The 25,867-nt window shown below is 36.3% G+C and overlaps 1 protein-coding gene and 1 non-coding gene across 4 annotated transcripts; one reads left to right on the top strand and one right to left on the bottom strand.

Moving 5' to 3' along the window:
• The first annotated feature begins 920 nt into the window (after positions 1–920).
• sass6 (SAS-6 centriolar assembly protein) lies at positions 921–25,410 on the top strand. 3 transcript variants are annotated; one of them, XM_088598834.1, is made up of 17 exons: positions 926–1,229; positions 2,491–2,551; positions 3,048–3,127; positions 3,539–3,643; positions 4,010–4,181; positions 4,844–4,921; positions 5,940–6,059; positions 7,605–7,796; positions 8,228–8,422; positions 10,253–10,342; positions 10,459–10,638; positions 10,858–10,939; positions 14,576–14,712; positions 16,493–16,630; positions 18,633–18,730; positions 18,806–18,900; positions 24,106–25,410. In XM_088598834.1, exons 1-17 carry the CDS (start codon positions 1,165–1,167, stop codon positions 24,180–24,182), a joined length of 1,965 nt encoding a protein of 654 aa, XP_088454960.1. In that variant the 5' UTR covers positions 926–1,164; the 3' UTR covers positions 24,183–25,410. The 3 variants fall into 3 exon arrangements, with proteins under 3 accessions (XP_088454958.1, XP_088454959.1, XP_088454960.1); XM_088598833.1 differs by lacking the exon at positions 16,493–16,630 and having other exon boundaries at positions 924–1,229; XM_088598832.1 differs by lacking the exons at positions 18,633–18,730; positions 18,806–18,900; positions 24,106–25,410 and having other exon boundaries at positions 921–1,229; positions 16,493–18,573.
• On the bottom strand, positions 9,334–9,427 carry trnai-uau (transfer RNA isoleucine (anticodon UAU)). Its single transcript has 2 exons — positions 9,390–9,427; positions 9,334–9,369 (listed from the first exon to the last, which is right to left on the bottom strand). It is a non-coding gene; the product is annotated as a tRNA-Ile (tRNA).
• Positions 25,411–25,867: the final 457 nt, after the last annotated feature.

Genomic DNA, 25,867 nt, shown 5'->3' with positions numbered 1-25,867 from the left:
TCCAAAATAGCTTTACAAGTAAATACATTCTATATATTTGTTATACAATATATGTCATTCAACATATTACCAACATCTTTAGTGACAGATATTGTCTTGGGCTGGACTGCTGTAACACATCAATTTCCCTACGGGATTAATAAAGTATTATCTATCTATAGGTCTGACACCTAAATCACATTTTTCCAACATCAAAAACAAAATATTAGGTAAAACGAGCCACCTAATTTCAGCTCACTCTCACTTCAATTATGTTTTACAAAACAGAAAAACGATTTCAGAACTTTTAATCTGTCTGTGAAAACTGGGTAACTATTTCTGTAAAATGATTGACAACTTCTTAAAAATGAAAGACCGAAATATAAGAACAGCTTCGGTTTGCATCTTTTGTTGTTTCCATTTAAATCAGGAATGTTTTGACTTTTCATTTTTTGTTCCACGTGTTTTGACTTTTCATCTATCCGAAGGTTAGCAATGTATTTATTGCACATTTGTTCTGTGACAGTGACGACACCAAAAAGCATGTACTGTACATTTTATGTGGATATCCCATGTAGTAAAACGTAAAGCTAAAATACTTAACTATGCGAAAGGGTGGTGTTCCTCAGTAATTTATTATTTTACATACCTTTAGATCATATAACATTTTAGCATACAATGCATATGCTAAAATAGATACGGAAAATGTCATTACGTACTTGAATTTCGTATACTAAACGCTAGAGCGCCCATTTCAATCAAACGAGGCTCAGAGATCGCTGACTGAGTGACACGACCAGCCAGCGAATTTCGTGCTGCTAGAGCTTGCTGTAACTTTGTCCTCGGAGAGAGCTTCCTGGAAAGTCACTTCCGGTCCCCGTGTTACCTGCGTCCCTCCTGCCCAGAATCTGTTGGCTACAGTTACGGCTACTGGATGCACGCGCATTCTTCACAGAAAAGTGTGCGGTTGCTAAGATCACCATGACAACAGCCCGCGCTCCTCCCCAGTAGAAGGAGTACGCTTCCGGTTTCCGCTTTCATGCTGTAACGGCTATCCGCGCGTCCGAAGCGCCAAACTTAAACTTTAAACTTGGAATGAATATTACATTATAATTGTTAATATTACCTTTAATTTGTAAAAAAAACGTTTTTTTTAACTTATTGCAATAGGAATATGAACCAGCCATGATGGAATTACTTTTCGACCAGAAGTTGCAAGTCCAGGTGAAGTGCAAAGACTGTGAGGACAGGTACGATTCCGGCATTGTCTGGTGACTGGCGTTAAACTAGGCTGTGGTGCTGTGGTCAGATTGAGGCTTTTCACTGTAGTGATCGAGCCGTTTCGTTCAACCCTATGCATGTTCAACTGCTTTACTAATCCTTTTTTAAAATGGCTTTTCACAGCCGTCGGTCGTATCCGTAACAGTACGTGCTTCATCTGTCTGATCTGAGTCCCGCCTCTGTGGTTGTTCGTGTGTATAGAGAGCAGCCCGATTTTGATTAGAAATAAAAATATAGTTGAGCTGAATCCACAAGTATATACCGAAGAAAATATGGAAGAATGTACATCTTTGCCCTCCCTCCAAGACCTCACGCGAACACGCGCGTGCATGCTTGTGCTGTGAGCACCGAGAGCGGGTCCAGAGTTCTTCCAAACGCTTTATTGTAAGTTCGGATATTTACAATAAAAACTCAGTTTATTTCGTACATTTTTTGTGTCGTTAAAGCAGTCTGAAACCGTCACACGTATCATCAGATATTGTACAGTGTTACAGCAACGATGTGACCATGTCTGCTGGGTATTCAAAGGTGAAGTAATTCCATAAGTAATTATTTCACACGTCCCATTAAAACGTGCTAATTGCACTACATATCCGCAGCATAGCACATTGTTTCTGTGTGATCCATCTCAGGTGTAAAGTGAACACTTCTGGTTCCGCACGGGATTAAAACACTGAAGCTCGCTGCAACAAAAACATAGTATTCCCGAGTAACCAGATGGGAATAGGTGAATTTTTGTGAATGCTTGCGTTTATATTCGGAGATTAAATACTATTTTTAGAACAAATCTTATTAAAATGCTGATGCTGCTTCTTCTGTTATTGTATGTTGTGTGTCCTATGCCTGTGCAAAACGGGCTCCTTACACATATTTAAGAGAATATTTACAGGTATCCAAATCATTATGTACCATAATTTCAGTGTTATTTGTACAAATAACAGTGTTACTGAACATTTGAGCTGTAGTTTAATTATTTTAGGAACCCAAGAAATAAAACTCATCCTGGAACAGTGAAACTACTGTACAGTACATTGAGCTACAAGACAAAGGTCTCTTAGACAGCTGCTGTGTATCTTTAATGAAACAATGTAATAGGTTTATTCCATGCTGAAGAGAAGAGAGAAAACAACGTTTCGGCTGTGAAGTCTTCTTCAGGTGCTCACTTTAGGTGTACAGACTACGCATGCTGACCCAGCTACCCACCTGAACTACGTGTATCTTTAATTGCAGGAGGACCAGTATCCGAATCAGTATTGAGCTGCAGTCAACATCAAGTCCAGTGCACAAAAGAGTGAGTTTTAAATAACATTATTCTTCCCATAGACATCAAGAAACAATAATCATCCCCTCTTTCTGCTTTTCAAGGGCCTTTGTGTGAAAGGGTTTAAAATGTAGATATAGTGGTGCCAAATGGTAGTGAGAGTCTAGAGCTCGCTACCCAGTCATGTTGTTGAAGCTACTGCCCTGGTTTCTTTCCAAAAACAGCTGGATAAGATCCTTGGATCGGTTAGCTAGTAATTACCGAACAGGCTAGCCAAATGGCCTCCTCTAGTTTGTAACCCCTATGTCCTTTCTGTGATCAGTGAAACGTCTTCATGGTAGGAAAGGGGTGCGTTTAACACAGAAACAAGTCATAAATAGTTTTATAAGATGTCTTGCCTTTCGAGCAGGAGTCTGATAGGAGTCAGTTGCTGTTGCAAAGAACAACAGATAAAGTCTGATGAGAAATGGACGTCTATTATTTTATCCTTTATTTTGTCCTTTAATTCCTGTTTTTTTGTTTCCAGGATCTGGCAGTACGGTTGACAGATGATGCTGACCCATATTTCCTTTACAACCTTGTTATATCAGAAGAAGATTTCCAAAGGTTTGTTGTATTATCACAGTCTTCATAGTGTAGGACTTCACTGATCTGCTTCACTCTTCACTCTTCTGGTGGTGATTTTGGAAAAATTGGCATTCAGTGTGACAGGAGAAAATAATGGACTGACCGAACAGAATGTGTAGAATTGAGATAATTTCAACATTAATTTTTTTAATGGAAAAACTAAGTAATACATAACAAAACATTTCATTTTAAAACAAAGTTCTGTTTAATATAAAATGTTTTTTTCTGTCTATTGCCTGTAAGTATGATGCAGCCACAACAGTATTTATTGCTCAATATCCTGTAGTGTGCCTCTCTAAATTGGTAGTTTTCACAGGTTAGATTGTTAATGTTTGTGTTTAGCTAAACACATTGTCAATAAAACCAATCATTTTCTTTCTTAATTTATAGTTTAAAAGTACAACAGGGCCTGCTCGTAGAGTTTTCAGCCTTCCCACAGAAGTTCATAGACCTGCTGAATCAGTGTATCGAAGAACAGGACAAAGACAACCCGAGGTGACTGTCCAGTCTCTTTTCTCATTAATAAAATAGTTCTGCTGAGAGTGTATGAACAGGAACAGGATATATCAGACTTCAGAATATATCATATATCAAGCTATCTTGATACAGTATCATGTCTTTTGCAAGATGACTCTCATACCATCTTTTTAAACATAATTCTTTCCAGCAAGGGTATGAAATCAAAACATAAGCTTAGTCTTATAGTCCAAGAGTGTGAAACCAGCAAATGTGAAAAAGCTGCAAACTAATCTGATAATTTTAAAGTGTACTGGTACCACATATCTGTTGTTTGGATGGTATATTTAATATTGCACAACGTAAATGTTTTACACATTTCTATTGTTTTGTTTCTCAAACTAGGTTTTTACTGCAGTTGGTATCTTCATCACCAGTATTAGACCACAGTTGTGCCAGTTTAAACATTGTGGAGACAAATGCCTTTAAACACCTCACACACCTCTGTCTTAAACTCATACATGGCACAGATGTAGAAATAAAGAAGTATCTGGCAACCTGTTTATCCTGTCTAAAGGTATGTTCATTTATATTAGATTAATTCATTATTAATAGTATTCAAGAATCAGACAAAAATTAAGTCAATTCACAGAAAAGGAGAGGGACCTGTGTTACCCATGTGTTTTGAGGAAGTAGCAAAATGTTCTGTATAAATTGAATACTTTCTGTCAGAGCATTATCAGTGTTCATTTGATACTGTAAATTTTATAAAAAGTGATTATTTTGTCTCATTGTCTAAACCTGTTCATGGACAACATTTTTCGGAAAAGCTCACAGGGTTTCACTGATGCTGAGGGCTCTAAACAGTTTTATTTAAACAGACAGGAGGTCACATGGGCATAGTACCAACAAGCGTTAAAGGCACTGACAAAGTTAAGTTTCAGCTTCAGAATTGGCAGCAAAACATAAATCAGAGAACACAACTGAAACAATGTGGAAATTCATCTAAATCTGAGAACAGGAGGCATAGCTTTATGAAATGGCTTGTGGGAGTATGGAACAAGCTACCCAGCCTTGTTGTTGAAGCCCACACAGTATGCTGACTTCTGTCATGTAATGGCTGGATGAAATCCTTGGATCAGTTATTTAGTAAATTGACTACATGGTCCAAATCATTAAATTTCGTTTGAAATCATTTTAAGTTCTTACTTGAAAAATACTGTTTCTTTAACTCAACAGGAGGAAAAGCAGTTGTTGGAACAGAAGCTTAAGAGAACTGAGGAAGATCTCTCCAGGCAACTCAGCTATACACAGCAGGTAGCTGTTGATTTGATTGTTTAAATGTTTTAAACATTGCAGTGTTCTAATTAGGGGAGAACAAAAATAATGTAATATGAATTTTGACTATTGACAGATAATCATTCAACTGGGAAATATAGCTGTTATTGTACTTGCAAAATTGCAAGTGGTTAGCTTGCTGCCTGGAACTGTGTGTGTTTAAAAAGAAAGTCAGAAGGCTTATAAACATTTCCTTCGATCAGGCAAATATTTTGTTTCACAAAAATATTTATGGTGAATAAAAAATATGATATTAGAAGTCTTAATTTGTTTAACAATTGTCATTTTTAACAATACTCAATAATATTTGTTGAGTTTATCTGTCCAATCTCCTGCAGTCTAAGTTGTATAACCTCAAGTAAACACCCTTCCATATTAAGGAGGAGTAAAAAGCTGCAGTTGATGCAATTTATAGTTATGTATATAAATTAGTTCTTTGTTCAGTCACAGTGCTACAATAGACAGAACTGTCTTACAACTTGTTCTGTAAGTTTACACATACTTAAAGGTACGTAAGACTGTTCTACTGCCCTTAGTAGGGCTTATAAGCATTAAACGCCTAACTCTGACCAGTGACACTGATATTTTAAAGTTAACTTCCCACCAAGCTTAAGGTGGGAGCTGGAGTTGAATTGAATTGTATGACCTATTGGCTGAGGTCTTCTTGCGTTTTGTGCACAGATATCCATTGGTTAATTCTAAAGTTAAATCCTTTATGTCTGTCTTAATGTGAATTTACCTTATCTGTTGGTTATTTTAATATGTGTTATTGGTAAATTGAGAGCTCTGTATATCCCTCTTACAGTTTATCGCAGTTATCAATGCCTTTCTTCACAAATAATTGTTTAAGATTTGAACCCACTAGTTACAATTCCAGAGCCCTAACCACTCCCTAATACTCTGTTCAGTGTAGTGTTATGGCTTTTGAACCAGCATGGCTATAAACATGATCCAGGTACTTATGGAAAACAAATGGTTTCTTATCCTCTCCAATCAGACTTTGTCAGAAAAGAGCAGAGAACTGGACAGGATAAGGAGTGAATGGACATCCCAAACAGCAGCCCTGACCAACCAACACTCCCAGGAGCTGACCACAGAGAGGGAGAAAACACTTGAGGTACAGAAACTCAAGAATTACTTTCACCTTACTTTCACTAGGGCTGGATAAATTCTTGTTTGGAAAAATGTTATAGTCAAATGGCTTACAGCACTGCATCAGTTATTATGAAACAGAGCTAAATGTATTTTACTTTGCAGTTCATTTCACAAATGAACTTCTGTTTTGAAATCCAGCTTGATAAATTTAACTTACAAAATTATAGAACTGCAATAAATAGCACAAATTACCCAATCAAAAGTTTGTAAATCTGAACCACTGAGTCAGCTGTCTTGTTAGCAAAAAGGCAATGAGTCAGATTGTAGAGATCATAATGATGAGTGTGATTAGGCTCACCTATAACCGATCTTATAGCACAATAAAATAATGCTTTTTAATAGTGCATGTTATAATGCATCAGGCTCCCAAAGAACTACGTTAGAGGTTATTTTGTTGTTTTGTAGTACAGAACTAGCATTTAGAGGAATGTGTGAAATAGGATTTATTGTGGTAGACAAAGTCTATTACTTAATTTAAGCTACTTTTTATCTGATTGATTTTCATTTAATATTTATCAGTGTGAGTTTAAAATGTTAAAGTAGTCTAGCAAAAAAGTATTTTCTGTTCCTTGATCCAGAGTAACTTTGCTTAGGATAAGAAGTTTGCAGTTATTAATGAATTACTCCTATAATTATTAAATCATATGACTCTTTGAACCTATTAGGCTACAGAAATAATTAACAAGCAGTTAAATTGATTTTTTAATTTATGTTCTGGGTTTGGAAGTGTCACAGTTTTGAACCATGTAATACATCTTAACATAAATCAAGTTTGTGCATGTTTTACAGATGACTAATCTTTATATTTATATACATTTTATACATAGTTTTTATAGACTTTTGAGACTTTGGGTCATTTAAGTATTTTGATTAAGTTGTGCTTTATTGGTTCAAATATTTTACGTGGCATTGGAATTATTAAAAATCCCACACAGTGCCTAAGAATTGGTCAGGTGTGTTTCACAATCTGTGTTACAAAGGAAGTTCCTCAGGGTTCTGTATTGGACCCTACTTTTTTCCAACTACATCAACAGTGTTGCCCAAGGTATTGTGATAAATGACACTTTTTTGCTCTTTGTCCTGTCTGACCGTCTATGATAGTGTGGTTACTCCAATTGGCATTTACTCTCCTGTAAGGCACTGTGAAGCTCACAGCATGTTGAAAGATCAATTGGTTTGATACCTGGGCAGGTCAGATAACTTTGCTTGTAAAACCAGTACAACAGGATGAGTCTTAAATAATTGTTGGTTGTAAATTGTTTAAAAACATTAAAATACATTAAAATCATCTGTAAGAGTTCAGATTAAAAATGAATAGGAATGTAAGAAAAAGTTACTCCTCTCAAAGCTTATTACTGTGAAATGAGAATTTCTCAGGCAATGAGCTACTGTATGTACACAGTTACTAAAGATCAGCATTCTTTTTTAGGAGTCAACAATTTTTGTTCTTTGACATTTTCTGCTCAATTAAGTGTCTCTGGTTTGTACTCTGTGTACCACTGTCCAGGCCCAGATGAAATACCAGCAGCAGTCTGAGCAGCAACGCAGAGAGTTGGAAAGTCTGCATCAGAAAAGCATCCAGCAGCTCCAATGCAGGCTGGCAGAGCTGGAGGTCTCTAACAAAGATCTGATGGAGAGGAAATATAAATCAGAATCTGCCATCAGGGACCTTAAAGCCAAGCTGGTGGGGCTGGAAGATGTAAGAGGAACGCATTTATGCACACTTGACTCTTTAGACTTTGTTTAAAATTAGGGCTTCACATAACTGGTAGCCAGGATAGGTTTTGAATAGATGCCTTATTTTACGTAATAAAAGTTTTACGTCTCATTCGAAGGACAATGCCTTTTTATAGTGTAGTGTTTCCATCACTATATTGGGGTATTAGGACCCGCGCACACTGCGGGGTGAGTGCCCCTACAGGCCCCACTAACACCTCTTCCAACAGCAACCTTAGCTTTTCCAGAAGGTCTCCCATCCAAGTACAGGCCAGGCTAACACCTGCTTAACAGTGGGTTGCCAGTTATGAGTTGCAGGGTGATAAAGCTTTTGTCAGGGTCCTCTCACTTTTGTGAGAATACTGTGATTTTGTTTTCTCACACTTTTCTGTATTTTCTGTCTGCTGACTGCAGGAGTCCCACAGAGCAAAGCAGGAGGTGTTATCTTTAAGGAGAGAGAACAGCACACTGGACTCGGAGTGCCATGAAAAGGAGAAGCAAGTGAACCAGCTGCAGACCCGAGTAGCTGTTCTAGAGCAGGAGATCAAAGACAAAGACCAGCTGGTGCTTCGAACTAAAGAAGTGTTGGAAGCAACTCAGCAGCAAAAGGTGACCTTTAATCCTAACAGTGATGTCATATTAACTAAAATGATCGATTAAGCATTAGTGCTGGGAAAAATGTCCAGATAATAAAACGGGATGTTTTTTTTAGTATTCAAACATAAAATGTTAGTTTCTCAAAATTACAGTTGAATGATTATTGGTTTATCTGTGTTATGTGGGGATAAAAATTTCAAGTAATATTATTACTCTAAGGAGATTCACTTTAGGTAAATTACAGAGTTTAGAAGTATTTGTTTTCATATTTTTCTGAGGCAATACATGCATTAAGTTTGATGAGCTTAATAGGTAGCAAACTATGAGTATTATTTAAGATAATAATAATAATTGCTTACACTTTATATATACTATAGCGCTTTTCTGGACAATCCACTCAAAGCGCTTTACAGGTAATGGGGACTCTCCTCCACCACCACCAATGTGCAGCATCCACCTGGATGATGCAACGGCAGCCATCCAGAACGCTCACCACACATCAGCTATCAGTGGGGAGGAGAGCAGAGTAATGTAGCCAATTCATAGATGGGGATTATTAGGAGGCCATGATTGGTAAGGGCCAATGGGAAATTTGGCCAGGACACCGGGGTTACACCCCTACTCTTTTCGAGAAATGCCCTGGGATTTTTAATGACTACAGAGAGTCAGGACCTCAGTTTTACGTCTCATCCGAAGGACGGAACCTGTTTACAGTATAGTGTCCCCGTCACTATACTGGGGCATTAGAACCCACATGGACCGCAGGGTGAGTGCCCACAAACACCTCTTCCAGCAGCAACCTTAGTTTTTCCCAGGAGGTCTCACATCCATGTACTGACCAGGCTCACACCTGCTTAGCTTCAGTGGGTTGCCAGTTGTGAGTTGCAGGGTGATATGGTTGGTGGCAAAGACACAGGCCACACTGCTCCAGGTGAGGTTCGAACTCACAACTTTGGCATAACTCCACTGTGTACTGCTGTATAAGTACCACGCGCTGACCAATTGCGCCACTGGAGCTGTAATCCAAGATGCTTTGCCAAACTTTTCCTGCTACCACTTTGAGATCTTGGGGTTTCCCAGGTTAGATTTTTTATTCTGCATGTAAATATACATTTTATATTTGGATTGATATTAGGAGATTAAGTTGGCCAGTTTTAGATTTTCCACTATTTCCTCCTGATAAACTCCTTGATTACATTGCCCTTGTGATTTGAGTCAGTCGTGTGATGCATTGCCTTCAACACAAGCAGAAAAATGTTTCTGTAAACTTCTGATTTTCTGATGTGGTCTTATTACATTGTAAAGCAGCAGGCTTGTGAAAACATCTCTTTTAATACAATAGAAATATTGCTCCAAACTTCATGACCATTTTGCCAACAAATACTACTTGTTTACTCTGCATTTGGATTACTGTACGTTGGAACATTTCTTGGTGAAATGTCTGCTGCGTAACCTTTACTTATTGGCTCATATATTGCATTACATTGGTCATTATAGTGACTAGTGAGCATGAAGGGCATGGTTTTTACAATTCTTGCAAACTCTCACTCTCGCCCATGGCAAGATCAGCGGTTTGTGACAACATAGCGACCATATAGTACTTTCACAAATTTTTGAATTTGTACAATTATTCGGTGCAGTCAATTAATTTATTTTGTTAACAAGATTTATTAATAAATATCTGACTATATGGTCAGATTGACTATTTAATAATAATGAGTAATAGTCCATACTAACTATTCCCTTTGGATCTTATTTCTTTAGAGATGGGTCCTCTAGTTTGTTTTTTGAAATTGATCTTGCCTACTTAGTAAACAAATTTCTGAACGGTTGTTTTTAAAGATGATCATTGAAGAAAATGCAGAAGAAAGACAACATCATATTGGGAAACTTGAAACAACACTGAAGTCTTTATCAGAGGAGTTAATAAAGGTTTGTGGTGGGCTTGTTTCTTATCTTTTCATGGTTATTTGTCCCAGATTTACATTCTTCTTTAAGAGCTATTCAAGTCTCTAATATTATAGGATTTTATTACATTTTTCCTTCAGGCAAATGAAATCATTAAGAAATTACAAGATGATGTGAAGATGCTGGTGGGGAAGTTAAAACTGAAGAACTCAGTAACTGTGCAGCAGGAGAAAGTGCTGTCTGAGACAGAACAGCTCCTGCAGAAGGAGCAGAGAGAGGTGCAGGAGGCACGGCAGGCATTGAAGCAGAGAGACGAAGAGGTGAGCAGGAATCCAAGCTAATGTAACACCTTGCGGTTAGATCTTAAGATCTTAAGAAAGTGGAGTAGAGGGGCATTCTGGGGATTGGCTAGTCCACAGCTTACAGTGGATGAAAGTCTCAGGCTTTGATTGTAACCTGTGACGAGATGTTTTGAATGCTCTTTTTCTCCTGCCTATACCTTTGATGACCTTAAAGGACTAACCTCTTTTATTTTTCAGGTATCAAAACTACAAGAGCAATTGGAAGCAACAGTTCAAAAACTAGCTGAAAGCAAAGAACTGCTAAAAACGAATGAAAATGGTATGTGCTCTGTTATATTTATATATAGCAAACATGCTGTTTTAGACAACATTTACACACTGTGCTATTGCTTCAGCTTATTCTGGCATTACTGCAACTGAAAGTTGTAGTTATGTACAGATGCAGCCATTCAAAGTGCGCGGTACAGACACGTACCGCAGGTAATTGGCTGCGGTATCGCGTAGCATGACGCAAGATGACACGATTCGTGATTGGTTGACCGACAGGGGCACTCGTGGTCCGTTGGTCTGTCGTAGAAAGACTTACTGTAAACGTCTTTACTGTGCCCGTTGTAGATATTGAATTTTACCACTGAAGGGAAATCTTAGTAGCTGAGCATAAAAAGAATAGGAGCATACTGTAACGCGTGTGAAGGCCATAAACGATATTAATTTTGGAACATAAACATACAGTATATAGCTGGTCTTGGTACTTAAAAGAAAAAAATACATACCAGTATTCCATTTCTCCCTAAACATTTTAAGCTTCGAAGTCTTTAACTAACGTGATACCGGAGTCAACAAGCATACTTTTAGAATTTGATTAAAAGGGAATATAATATGGAATCGCATATCTAAAGAATTTAATAACGGTATGATTATATTCGTGTACTGCGACAGGGCTGTGTAAGGCTGTTTCGCCTCCCTGTTCATGCGAGTTCCCCTGTAGCCTACTGGTCTAGGTGCGTGACTAACAACGCACAGGTTGTGTGTTCGAATCCAGCTGGTGCTGGCCTTTTCTTTTAACAAACATTTCTTCGAAAAAATAGAATAGCGATATTATGGACAATCAATTGACTTTTATATTTCAAAATATCGCAACATGATCGATTCTAAGTCATTTTTGATAACAATGAATAGTCACCTTCTTCCCTTCTGGCAGCGGTTCCTGCTTCTATTGTGTGTGTGTGTGCAACAGAGTAAATTTTTATAGAGAAATGGAGGCTGGACAGTATGCGTTACAATATAAACATTTATATTGATTTAAATCGTGTTCTGATTTAAATCGCAAACGCGTGTTTAATTATGTGTTTTTTAATCATTATCAGGCTAATGCATTTCTACATTTTCTTTATGAACCAGCTTAGAGGTTCATACAGAAAGACAGCTTGTGTAAGGTAATTTATGCTTCTAAAGTCATGGTCAGCATTTATTATTGTACTGTGCTGTAAACTTTTTCTGTGCCTAGTCACATTATTTTATAGCGTTTTTATTGCGTTATTAAATCCGGTGGCGCTGTGTTTTAGTTTCCTGACTCCCATGTCACATGGTCTGTGATTGAATCCCATGGAACTATGACTTTATTTTTTAACAAACATTTCTTTGAAAAAATGAAACGTTTCCCTTGGTCAGAGATTAAATAAAACCTCACTCGCACCAAACAAATTTTTATTTCTAAATATCACGACATGATCGAATTTAAGTATTTTTAATAACAATGAATAGTCACCTATGCGTTACAAAATATACATTTATATATATTTTAATCGCGTTTTGATTTAAATCGTAAACGCATGTTTAAATATATGTGTTTAAAGGCGATATACTGTATAAAAGCGCTGATTCCTATGGAGTGTGTTCCGCCGGGGATTCAAAAAAAACATTTTAAATAGGCTGATAAAGCTTAGACTACTGTAACTGTATTCTAGCCTGTATTACAACAGAACATTGGACAATGCAACGTAAATTGCAAAAATGCACTTGGAATCTGTCCAAGCCCTCCTACAAAAATTATTTAAACTGCGACACTGATCATTCATCTCTAAATAAACTTTATTTTATATAGCGTTTTAAGCGAATAGGTAATTAGATTGCTCATAAACCTAATCGCTTTTTCTACATAAACACAGCGTGATTGCTCTCTGAAAATGCTTTTCCTTTATATTTACAGTAGGCTCAGATTTCAACTATAGATCGTATTATTATAAACTTTCTTGGAAAAATGTATTTTATGTAAACCATGTTTGCTATTAATTCATTTAGGGCTAAAATACGTTCATTGTCTTCCAATTGAGTCGAGTTGACATTGGAAGCTTGCCACACCCGGACTGTTAAACCAACGCATTAGCACGTCAGAGCCCATTGAGGGTATTGAGCCAGTATTGGCTTTAGTATTCCCCCCCTCTCCCCTCAATTCAATTCAATTCAAGGTGTTTTATTTGCATGACAGATGGGTACAAGCAGTGTTGGGTATGTATATTGTAACGCCTACGGCCGACAGGCACTGTGTAAGAGCCGGCGTACCAGAGCAGCGCACCGAGGGAGCGTCTGCATTTATAACTTAGTTTTTAAAATTAGTCAAGCAATATGAAGAATCTCCTTTTACTTTTAAGTCCCTTAAATACATTGAGCACAGCTTTCTCACCACTTAAGATTGCTTTTGATACCATCCTTACACAAAGCAGAAGGGAAATCTTAGTGCCTGAGCATAAAAAGAATAGGAGCATACTGCAACGCGTGTGAAGTCCATAAACGATATTAATTTTGGAATTTAAACATACAGTATATGGCTGGTCTCGGTACTTTAAAGAAAACATACACACCAGTATTCCATTTCTCCCTAAACATTTTAAGCATCGAAGTCTTTAACGTGATACCGGAGTCAACAAGCATACTTTTAGAATTTGATTAAAAGGGAATATAATATGGAATCGCGTATCTCAAGAAATTAATAACGATATAATTATATTCATGTTGCAAAAGAACTGCAACGGACATAAAAACTCCCTTGCTTTTAACAGAGCGTTCCATAATTTCTAACTACGAAAATGATTTAAACTGCGACACTTATCATTCAACCAGAGCTTGAAATATCACAAGGATCCTCTAGAGCACAGCAAAGACTGTATTAAAAGAATCGCGTATCTCAAGAAATTAATAAGATATAATTATATTCGTGTAATTCGTATAATTATATAATCAGTTTCGATCAAGGTCTCTAAAACGAACAAGAAAAAGAGGATTTTCGGAGGGCAATTACGCTGTATTTATATAGAATAAGTGATTTATGAGCAATCTAATTTCTTGTTCGTTTAAAACAGTGAAATGTCAGCTGCAAAAGATCGCACCAGAAACAGCACTCTCTCTGCCTGTCATAGACGTTCAGGAAAGGCTGAATGAAGTCATGTCAAGTACAATAATTCGGTGATCAATAGTAACAGTTGTAGGACAAGAAACAAAAGATAGTGAAAACTTAAGATTTTTAAGGCTAAAACTCAAATTCATTCTACAAATTAAGGCAAATGAAAATTCAGGACGTTAAAGTGCTAGAGGTGTAAAAAATACAAAAATGCACAAAAAAACACAAACTTATTTTATTAAAATAGAAAAACCCGTCCAAATTTTTCAGTGCACACAACAAAGTTCCAGGGTCACATGGTGTACCACTTGGCGGCGCTCCATACCATAGTTTGAGAACCACTGGTATAACCAAATTATTTTCTTTTCCTGTATGCTGCTTTATTGTATTTTGTAATGGCTTTTTAGTAGTTTAAACAAATGTAAGCAAAAAATGCCAAATGTTCATAACATTTTGTTTTCAAAAGTGGTTGAGATATATTTAACATTCTTAAATTTTGCCTTCATTTTTAGTTTTTTTTACAAAATGTTCACAGTGCTTGCTAATAATTTTTTCTAGTTATCACCTGGCTAAACAAGCAGCTGAATGAAAATCAAATTACAAGAAAGCATGAAAATTTAGGGATGTTTGAAACACCGCCTGGAATGACGTCCTCTGGAGGTTTCAGAGCAGGAATTTCATCTCAGAATGTGATGGTAAGCTAAATGACCACAACCACTGATATTTCTTTAAAACTGAAGGTGGAGCTAGAGTCTGATACTTGTGGTTTCCTGTTTCTCAAAGTCTTATGAAGAATATTAACTATACAGAATTATTTTTGAGGAACTAGACATCTTCAACTCATTCCATTAAAAAAATATTCTTTTTACTTTTTACTTAACCAGTGAAACAAACTTTTTCAGTTACCAAAACGTGTCTCTGTGATAATGTGTTGAATTGAAGCTCTAAAGACTTTTGGGCCACATGTAAGCAGACCTTGCCTTTAACAAAGTGTTCTTGCCTAGGTGCTTTTTAACAATATACAATAACAATATATATAATATATACTGATGGAAAAAAGAAACTCAACATTTTCTGGAATGAGAATACTATAGTTATAGCTTATGTACTTTAACAACAAGTTGTACATTTTGTTTTAAGCCCTCTGACCAGCAATACAGCTTGTGCAGTGAGGCATTGCTACTTGCTAGTCACACGAAAGCTTGTTAGGTGCACTTTTACCCAACGAGGTCCAGGTGGAAAATGCCCGATCAGGTCATCTTTGAAAAGGCCTTAATTCAAAGCTTAGGTCACTGCAAGAAAAAGGCCACACTTGGTCAGTTTATTGTGCATTCCATAATGCCTTAGATGTCACCAGAAGCAATGCAGAGGGCCATTGGCATGCTGCAGGCAGGCATGTCATGTGCCAGTGTTGCCAGACACTATGGAGTAAGCCCCTCCATCATGTCCCGACTGCAGAGGTTTCAGCAGATCGGCAGGACAGATGACCGTCTGAGGATCCAGTTGTCCTCGAGTGACCACACCAGAGCAGGACCGACACATCAAACTGGTCCATCTGAGAGATTGTTTCAGATCTGCCACCCGTACTGCTGCTGATACTGCCAGCAGACACAATGCCCATATCAGTGACAGGACAGTGAGGCCTCATGCAGCTGGCCTTAGAGCATGGCGACCTGTCAAAGGCCCTCTGCTCACAACTCCTAGACGTCACATGCGACTGGCTTGGGCCAGACAGAGGACTTGTCAGCAATGTCATCAGGTCCTCTTCACGGATGAGTCACTCTTCAGTGTGTTCCATGCAGATGAGAGGAGGTGTTGTTTCATTTTTCCATCAGTATATATGAAAGTAATAGTATTTAAACATAAATTCTCAGAATTGTTAGTTTCTGATTGTTGATCTTAACTAGCACAGTCTGAAATAGAAAAGTGCTTAAAATTAGAAGCTGGAAAGTAACAAATTTACATCATTTTTCTTATCAAAATAGGAAACTGATTATATATTTTTAGTTTTAGCTGTACAGAACTATAGCGCCTTGTAGAGCTAAATCTATTTTATTCTGGCATCATTTATTTATTCATCGACCTTATTATAGATATAAAGTCAAATTCATTACTAAAGGTAGCTCTACATTGTTTCTCAGTTCTGTTTTCTCTGTAGTTTTAAAATTGAAATGCTAAATGATAAGTATATTGGAATTATTTGGAAGATTACAAGCAGTGTATTGTATAGGAATGTTATTTGAAGTAGTTCATGTACAGTAGGTAGCTGAGTCAGTATGTATAGACTGCAAAGGAGCAAATTAAGGTTTATTCCATGCTGAAAAGAGAAGAAAAGACAACGTTTCGACTGTGGAGCCGCCTTTGGGTGTGGGAATGTTATTTGTATTTGTTGTACTGTTCCATTGTGGGGAAAAAATAAGTTATTTTTTAAAAAGAAACCTCTCCTACTTTAATTTTTCCTGTTCTTTCTTCCAGTTTGGCAATCAACCCTTTAACTCTGCCTCAGGAATCAACTACCCTGTTACCTCTACATTAAATTCAAAGCTTTCTTTTCCTGTTAGCACAGGCAGTCGCCCAGCTTTGGCACACCTTAATCAGGCCCCAGGACCAAAGGCAGGCATTTATTTAATTTGTTTGGTTTCCTTGAATTCTCCATTTTACTTAAAGCCTTTTGTTACTTTCAGTGATGTGAAAAGGGAAGAATACGATTCTATGGTTTTACATATTAAGACATATCTGACGTTTATCTAGTTCTCACCAAGTCTTAACAACAGGTAAAATCGAACTTCATGTGACAAATAACACACACAAATTTTACTTTTGTCTTTATTTAATAAACAAAACAAGCAGCCAAAATGCATTAGTCTTGTGTGAAAAAGTAAAAAATGTACAATTCAATAAGATTTAGCAGCAATAATTTATGAAGTAAATGTTTCCTGTAAGAGTTTCTGTTTCTCACATCACCGGGGAGAAATTCTGGCCCACTCTTCCCTACAAAACTGCCTCAGCTTGGTGATGTTTAAGGGCATGCGTTTATGCAAAGCTCTCTTTAGGTCCCACCACAGCATCTCAATGGGGTTGAGATCTGGACTTTGACTGGCCTCTTTCTTTACTTTTTCATCCATTCAGTCATAGCTTAATTGGTTTGTTTGGATCATTATCATGTTGCATTATACACTTTTTGCTGAGATTTTGCTGTTGGACAAATAGTCTCACATTTTCTCTAGAATGCGCTGGTATAGAGAAGAATACATGGTGGATTCAACAATTGTGAGGCATCCAGGTCCTGTGGCTGCAAAACAAGCCCAAGTCATCAACTGTACCCAAGCACGCATGACAGTTGGTATGAAGTTCTGGTGGCGATATGCAGTGCTTGGTTTTCACCAAACATGTTGTTTTGCATTACAGCCAAACAACTCCACTCTGGTCTCTTTTGTCCAGAGGTCATTGTTCCAGAGCTCTTGTAGAGCAGTGTTCTTTTTGACAAGAAGGGGTTTTCTCCTGGCTACCCTTGCATGAAATCAGTTCTTGTTCAGTCTTTTCATAATTGTAAAATCATAAACTCTATAGTTCACCATACTGACAGAGGCCTGTAGATCCCTGGCTTTGGAGTTCTTTGTGATTCTGGGTAGATTGGCAACCATCGTGAACTTTCTCTGTTTGTTAATTATCTTTCTCATTGTGGAATGATGGACTTCATATTGTTTAGAAATGGCTTCATAACCCTTTCTCTGAGACTGTCACTGATATCCTTTGACCTAGGCATGCTTTGTTACCACAAACCTGAATGCCCCGGACCAAACTTTTTTCCAGTTCAAGAAAAAAAATCAAGACAGTTTCAGATTTTATATAGAGGTGGAAGCACTTCCTAAAGATCAACTAAACTTGTTTAGCAGCACCTGATTCTAATTACCTTCTTAACAGATATGGAAACATTAAGGGTGCATTTCTCACACAAGGCTTCTGAATGGTGGCTGATATTTTTAAATAAATAATGGAAAAGTAAAATTTGTGTGTGTTATATGCCACATGAGGTTGGATTTATCAACTGTTAGGACTTGGTGAGGACTAGGTAAAGGTTGGATATTTCTTAATATGTAAAATCATAGAATCTTAAGAGGGTGTACTTTTTTCACTGCATGTCTTGCAAAGGTTGAAAGGTTTGAGTGATTTAAATTAATGATCTTTTGTTTCTGCTGTCTTTCATGTTGGGAGATGTTGCCCTTTGTGTATTCATGCAGCATCTTAATTCATAATATGTTAGCCGAACAGGAATTACAAAGTAATGTAATTAGGGATACACATGTAAACACGTTTTACTGCAGAACAGTAAGCATTCTAAACTGAATTTGAGGTGTATTTGTGACATGCATTCAGCAGACATGTAGCAACACTTCTATTGCATGATGAGTGTACTAGAGATGTCTCTTGCTTTAAACTACTAATTAAATATGTCAAGAGGTCTATCAGAAATATCGCATAGTTCAAATCTAGCTCACTTGAGTTCATTTTTGTTTTATTACTGCTAGTTTTTATTGGAAAAATATCTTTTTTAAAACAGGAAACTGGTGTTTTCTCTTTTTTAATTGTTGTTTTTCAAACATTTATTTACCAGGTCCAGTTTAATCCAGTGATCTCTAAACCCATTGTGTCACCAGTGGACATGAATTGTTGTAGTCATTCCTTACAGCATGGTTCATCAAATAAAGAAAAGTAAGTGGCACTATGTATTCACAGCATAGATAACACAAAATAAAAAACCTTACACTGTTTTTTTGTTTTCTACAGTGGGGAACTCCTCGGTTTGGAGTCAAAGTATTTAGAGAGACGTGATGATTCTATTCCTTTACGTGGAATTGTCCCCAAAAAGCACCTCAACAAAGGTATGTTACATCCTTTCTTGTGTAGAGCAGATTTCCGTATTTATTTTAAATTCAACATTTTCAAAAATCCTTATGACCTATGTGCAGACATTTTGGGAACTGCTGTCTCCCAAAAAAATCATTGCCACATAACAGTTTCACTTATACGCATGGGACTGAACAGAACTATCTCTGTGTTTGTTTCCTGTCACTGGGTTGTCCACTCATTTGGTTAGGAATAGTATGTTTTCCATATACCACAAACCTCTTTGAAAACTGCTGAAACTAGTTATTTGTATCTCTGTCAAGAATTAAAAGGAGCTTTTCCCATCATTGTGAGTCTCAGTTCCATTTAGAAAAGACTTTGAGTGTTGAGAAGGATGCCTTTTTTTGCCTCACACCTAATTAAAACGCTTTATTTACAGTAATTTAAAACATTTTAATAACGGGGGCTTCCGGTGACGTCATGTAAGCAATGGCTGCTTAATTTTTTCGCTCTGTCGGTTATCTTTAAAAAAAAACAACAACTTTGTTAAAATCGTGTCTTAAATAATATAAAACAAAACAAAGGGTTGGGTGAAAATGGAAAAACGAGGAAGAGGATGTAAAAACACTCAAAACTACTCAAAAAGGATTTTGAAAAGGAACGTAATACTTCGCAGTTTGAATACAGTAGGGTGTAAGGAGCCAGTCCGGACTCTTTTTTAACGAACTGAGAGATTTCAGAAGGGATATTAACATAACGTTGATGGACCTTACTGAAGTACAGTAAACAGAACGAATAAGAGGATAAACGAAATGGAGGAACGCATTGAGCAAACCGAGGCGTGGGGTGAAAAAACAGATGGCGTCCTTTTAGACCTGTTCCAGAAACGGAAGCAGTTAGAGGCCAAAATAACGGATTTGAAGGGCAGGTCGAGGAGACGGAACCTGAGGATATATGGAATCCCGGAGGAGAACGAAGGAGCGCCAATAACCACGTTTGTTGAAAAGTTTATTAGAGAATGACTTGAATTCCCCAATTCAAGATCGATTTAGAGATTGGAAGAGCTCACAGAGCACTTGCCCCTAAAACGGTGAACCCCCAGTCCAGACCAAGATCTATTGTCATCGGGTTTTGAAGATTTAGAACCAAAGAAGCCTGGGGGGGAAAGGAGCTGTTCTATGAAAACATAAGGGTGTACTTTGATCACGATTATGACCCTGATGTTCTTCAGAAACGGCTGGAGTAAAAAGAAATCTAAAAGACATTGAAAGAAAAGAACAAAATTTAAAACACCTTTTCCAGCCAAAGTAAAGTTTTTTTTTTTACTTGGGTGTAATAGTTTAAGATGCCAGCATGGTTGAGAGTCTAGGAGGTTTATATGCAGAATTCTTCATGTAAATAATGTTTCACAAGATATTAAAATAATTTATTTTAATATAAATGGTCTACGTAATCCGATAAAAAATAGAACACTAATAAAAGTTAAGCGAGATAAGGCCTAGGTAGTGTTTCTCCAGGAGACTCATCTATCTGACACAGAACATTCTAAATTGAAAAGGATGGGTTTTGATAGTGTTCTACTCATCTCATAAAACCGGATGTAAAAGGGGAGAAGCTATACTCATACCATCAACAGTTAACTTTGAGTATTTATCAGTGATCAAAGACAAAGAGGGAAGATAGAAGACTCTTTAATTACATTGTTTAATATCACCACCAGGAAGTGATAAGTCTTTTTTTTAAGTGATTTAATAGCTGCAGAAACAGTAGGAGTGCTGATATTTGGAGGAGATTTTAATCTCAATTGAAATCCAAAATTAGATACCTCTAAGAATTGTAAAAGGAAACTTAAAACTTTAAAGAAGTATGTGAATAGATCTATAGAAGATATAGGCCTACTTGAAGTATGGAGGGATTTTTACCCTACAGGAAGGGATTATACACATTTTTCTGCACCTCATAATTCATACAGTAGGATAGACTGCTTTCTTATGTAAAAATTAGACAGGTCGAGAGTAAAGGACTGTGAAATTGGAACCTTGGATTTGACCATGCACCAGTTTATCTGACTTTAGACTTAAGTCTGGTAAAAAGAATACTGCTTGGAAGATGAACTGTAGTGTATTGTATGATAATTATGTTAAAGAGCAATTTACGCATGAGATTGAACAGTTTTTGCAGAATAATGATCCAGGAGAGGTTTCTCCAGCAATATTATGGGATACAGTTAAAACTGTACTTAGAGGAAAATTTACTTCCATTTGTTCATATAAAAAGAAAATAAGAAAAGCCAAATTAAAATAATTACAGTCTGAATTAAAAATTATAAAACAAAAACATCAACACCCACTCGTATATTTCGTAAACAATTACTGAAGAATTAGGGAAGAATTATAGAGGTAGAAAGAAAACTAAAATTTCTAAAACAAAGTTATGAATCGGGAGCAAAATCAATGAAAATATTAGCAAGAAAATTTCGTAAACAACAATCTAAATCAATAATCTCCAAAATAGTTAATCCAGTAACCAACCAAATACAATCCAAATTAAAAAAAATACAATCAATCTTTACAGAATACTTTAAAAACTTATATTCCAATTCTGAAACTCAGAATAAACAAGATATAGTTATTTTATTAGAGTCACTTAGCCTGCCAATTTTAAGTGAGGAACAAAACATATTACCTAGAGTAATAAATGAGATGAAAATGAATAATATTATTTCAGATCTTAAATCTAATAAAGCACCAGAGACAGATGGCTTTCCAAGTGAATTTTATAAGACATTCAAGAAACAGTTGCTCCTGTCCACTTGCAATTGGATAAGAGGTGGAGGGGATTTACCACCCTCTTGGAATGAAGCTATCATTTTTGTTATCCCAAAAGGAGGAAAAGATCAAACTACAGTATGTGGGTCTTTTCGCCCATTTTTCTTACTTGATGTAGATTATAAGATTTATACTTCAATAATGGTTAAAGAATTTGACAAAATAATTACCTCGTATTATAAACTTAGATCAAACTGGTTTCATTCAGAACAGACAAACAGAAGACAACATTAGACGTACCCTTCATGTTATGAGGCATATTAATGATCAAAGGAGGGAAGCAATTTTAGGCAGCCGAGATGCAGAAAAAGCCTTTGATCGGGTTAATTGGGAATTTTTATATCAGACATTGGAGAGATTTGGATTTGCTGATCAATTTATCAACATCATAAAAACTAATTATTTAAATCCTATAGCACAAAATCAATGGACATCTGTCTAAGAGATTTTGTTTGAAAAGAGGTACAAGACAGGGATGTCCCCTCTCACCTCTTTTGTTTTCTCTATAGAACCCTTAGCAGAGTGGATTAGACAAGACCCAAAAATTAAAAGTATAGAAATTAAAGGACAAGAACATACGATTGCATTGTATGCAGATGATGTCCTGCTACATTTAGATGACCCCAATGAATCATGTATCAGAGTGATGGATCTTTTGGAAAAATTTGGTCAGCTATCAGGGTACAAATTAAATATAGAAAAAAGATGTTCTATGTTATGATTATAACCCCATAGATCAAATAAAAGAAAAAAAAGTTAAATTAGTTATCAACCTCTATTAAGTACTTGGGAGTATATTTGCCAAAGGATTTATCAAAATTATTCAGTTTAAATTTCAGTCCTCTAATATGTAAAATAAACGATGATCTGGCTGGCTGGAGTCTGCTACCTCTTTCAATGGGATCTAGAGTAGAAGTAATTGAAATTAATATTTTGCCACGATTACTATATCTTTTTCAGTCGCCTCCAGTGGAAATTTCATCAGAACAGTTTAGTGAATGGGAGAAAATGATTTCAAGATTCATATGGAAAGAAACCAAGAATTAGGTTTACAACACTAAAGTTGTCCATGGAGAAGGGTGGATTAGCCCTACCTATGTCTAAAGTCAAACTACCAAACAGTTCAACTTAAAACACTAATATGTTGGTGCGATGGATATTATACTGCAAAATGAAAAGAGATGGAGCCTTTGATTATAGATGAATTCCCAATACAGACGGTCCTGGGAGATAGATTTTAGGCAAAAATTATACATAAAACAGCTATACCTTGGATAACTTTACCAATTAAAATTTGGTTGAAGATAATAAAAACCTGTGACTTGGAGAGAGAGAGGTAAAACTATTAAGATGGATTGTTTCTGATTCAGACTTTCCCACTGGGAAATATGACATGATTTAAGATTTGGGCTATGAAAGGGATTACGGCAATATGTACTATGATGAAATGACCATCAGAAAAGCTTTGAAGATCTATCACAACAATATAATCTGGAAAAAAGATTTTTATAGATCCTCAAATTAGACATTACATCAATAGCTGGAAAAAGCAGCCACATATAAAGGAAAGTAATAAATTGCTTGATCATTTTATAGCAAGGTAATTTGAAAAAAATAATATCCAAGCTGTACTGTAGTATTGAATATATGAAAAAAAGATTCAACTGAATATATTGACATAAAATGGGAAAAAGAAACCAACACAACAATTTTATGGATCTGTGGAATTATATGTGTAGATGTCAACAAGGTTCTTCAAGTTCACAGACTTGGAGAGAGTTTTGTTGGAAGAATTTGACCCGTTTTTTTATCAGCCCTAAAATTCAAGCCAAACAAAAAGGCTTTAGTTCACAATGTTGGAGATTATGTGGAGTGCAAGCTGCAACTCATTCACGCATATTTTGGTTGTGCCCAAAAATACACCAATACTGTAAATCGATACATATAACACTTAATAATTTAGTAAATGTGAATATACCATTTGAATTTTATTCAAATTATGTACTTGGGCAATTTCGACTATGATGATATTGAAGTAAAGGATAGTTATACTGTATATTAAGGGTTCTTCTAGCATCTAGTAAATAAGTAATTGCACGAAAATGGCTTATAAAAGAACACATGAACAACGGGTTAATGTTGTGAATGAGATCTATATAATGGAAAAAATAACCTTTTCTCTCTGATTGCAGGCAGAGAGGTTTAGCAAATACTGGGAAACATGGATTAAACTTATCTCCCTACAGGAACCTAATTCTAGTTGATGAGAAAATATGCAGAGATATCTATGTGTAGACTTTTTCCTTTCCTTTTCAGGATTATACAACATGGCTTCTTATACTGCATATATTTTTCCTTTAGCAGTTGCAGACATGCAATATTATGTTAATACCCTTTTATTCTGATTTGTAGAAGCCCAGAAGCCATCAGTTAATGTCTCCCAGCTGCCTCCTACACCTGGATTCTCTGCTTACTTTCCGGGACAGTGAGGCTGCCTTCTGTGTGAGCAGTGTGCAGTTCAGTTTCTCCGCCACATCCCGACCAGCATGAACATGACCCAAAACCTCCTTATTTTCCAGAAAATAAACCTTTCCTGACCACCTGACACCTTCATGAGTTTAGTGATTCCTCTTGAATTTACATGTTGTGTTTTCTGTGAAGTACTATATTTGATTTATTACCATTAGCATGATCATGGCATGAGTTTATCCTCAGCAACTTTGATTTTTGTATTATTTGTTTGGAAAGCATAGGATTGCCCCCTATTCCTGCAAACATCCTACTCTTTGATACAAGCTGTTTTTTAAACTTGGCCTAAACTGAAACCATCTATCATGATTTTTTTTCCCTCTACACACACAGACCCTCTCTTGGTTATTATAGAAGAGATTATGATGGTAACACTTTGCCCGAGCTTTAACAGTGATTTAATTTCTAATAGTCGTCTCTCAATTGTTATGGAAATTTAAGGGTTCAGGAATTATCTCCTCTTAACCAACCATATAATTAATGCCTCTTGATACATTTTTTGGATTTGTTGGTTTTTCCTAACATTGGTGGTAATTTATTTTTTTCAGTATTTAATCCATATTGCATTTTAATTAGGTTTAATTAGGTATGATTTTTGTTAATCTGCATTAGGTTGTCATGATATATCTTGTTTCACATTTAATCCTGCACTGACTCAGTGTTCTCTTAGAAGCACCAGTAACCTAAACAGGAAAGGTGCTTTTTGAAGGAATAATTATACCTTCACAAGATGCTCATCTATAAAAGCTGCCTCAATTGTTCTATATACAACTACAAGTACAGTAATTGTTTCCTGAAATATGCAATTCAAAATGTAATCATTGTAAAAGATTTAAATTTGAAGACATATGGGAACACATCATATTTTGAATAGTTGACTTGTCTACATATTGGAATTGGAAGTGAACCTGAGTTTTACACTGTTAGCCTACATAGAATCCGTACATAAAACTAAATGCCAAACTCAACTGCTGCTTCTTAAAAGAGGAGCATTTACCTGTGTGACTTGTGGTTGGTTTAATCCTCTACTTTGATGTGTTGGAATCAGATATTTAAAATGTTTTGCAGTGTAAAAATTGTATATATTATTGAGTGAAGTTAATGAAAAAACAACTGTAGACGAGCAAATGTTTATATTTTCAGAGCTATATCAGACCTTTTTGAAATTAAAACTTTTTATGAAGACAATTACTGGCATTGAATTATTTCAAACTGCAAATATGGGAATTATTATTCTTCCATTTTGATTCATGTACATTACGGGACACGACTGGGTTAAAACCAGAGGACTATTTACTTGGAATTGGAAACTAAAGGGGAATTCTTTTTGGATGGAAAGTAGGAAATGCTTCTTTAGAGAAACAGTGGTGGGTGTCTTGAACAGGCTTCCCAGCCAAGTGGTTGAGACCCAACTCTAGGCACCTTTAATAATCGACTGAATTTTCACTCATCTAATAAACCACCAGCTTTTGCACTACTTTTGCATCCCTTCTTCTGTATCATATATATAAATTTAAATAGCAGAAGTCCCTGTGCTACTTCATAACTGGAGAATTCGCAATTCTTGAATTCTATTTTCTGTCCAGTAATTACTTCTCATTCCAAAAATACACACCACAATTTTACTGTCTGCAACTTGAGAATT

This window comes from Lepisosteus platostomus, chromosome 11, assembly GCF_059453375.1.
Source record: "Lepisosteus platostomus isolate fLepPlt1 chromosome 11, fLepPlt1.hap1, whole genome shotgun sequence".
In the NCBI taxonomy this organism is placed as follows: Eukaryota; Metazoa; Chordata; class Actinopteri; order Semionotiformes; family Lepisosteidae; genus Lepisosteus; species Lepisosteus platostomus.
This window is presented reverse-complemented; position numbering and strand designations above follow the sequence as displayed.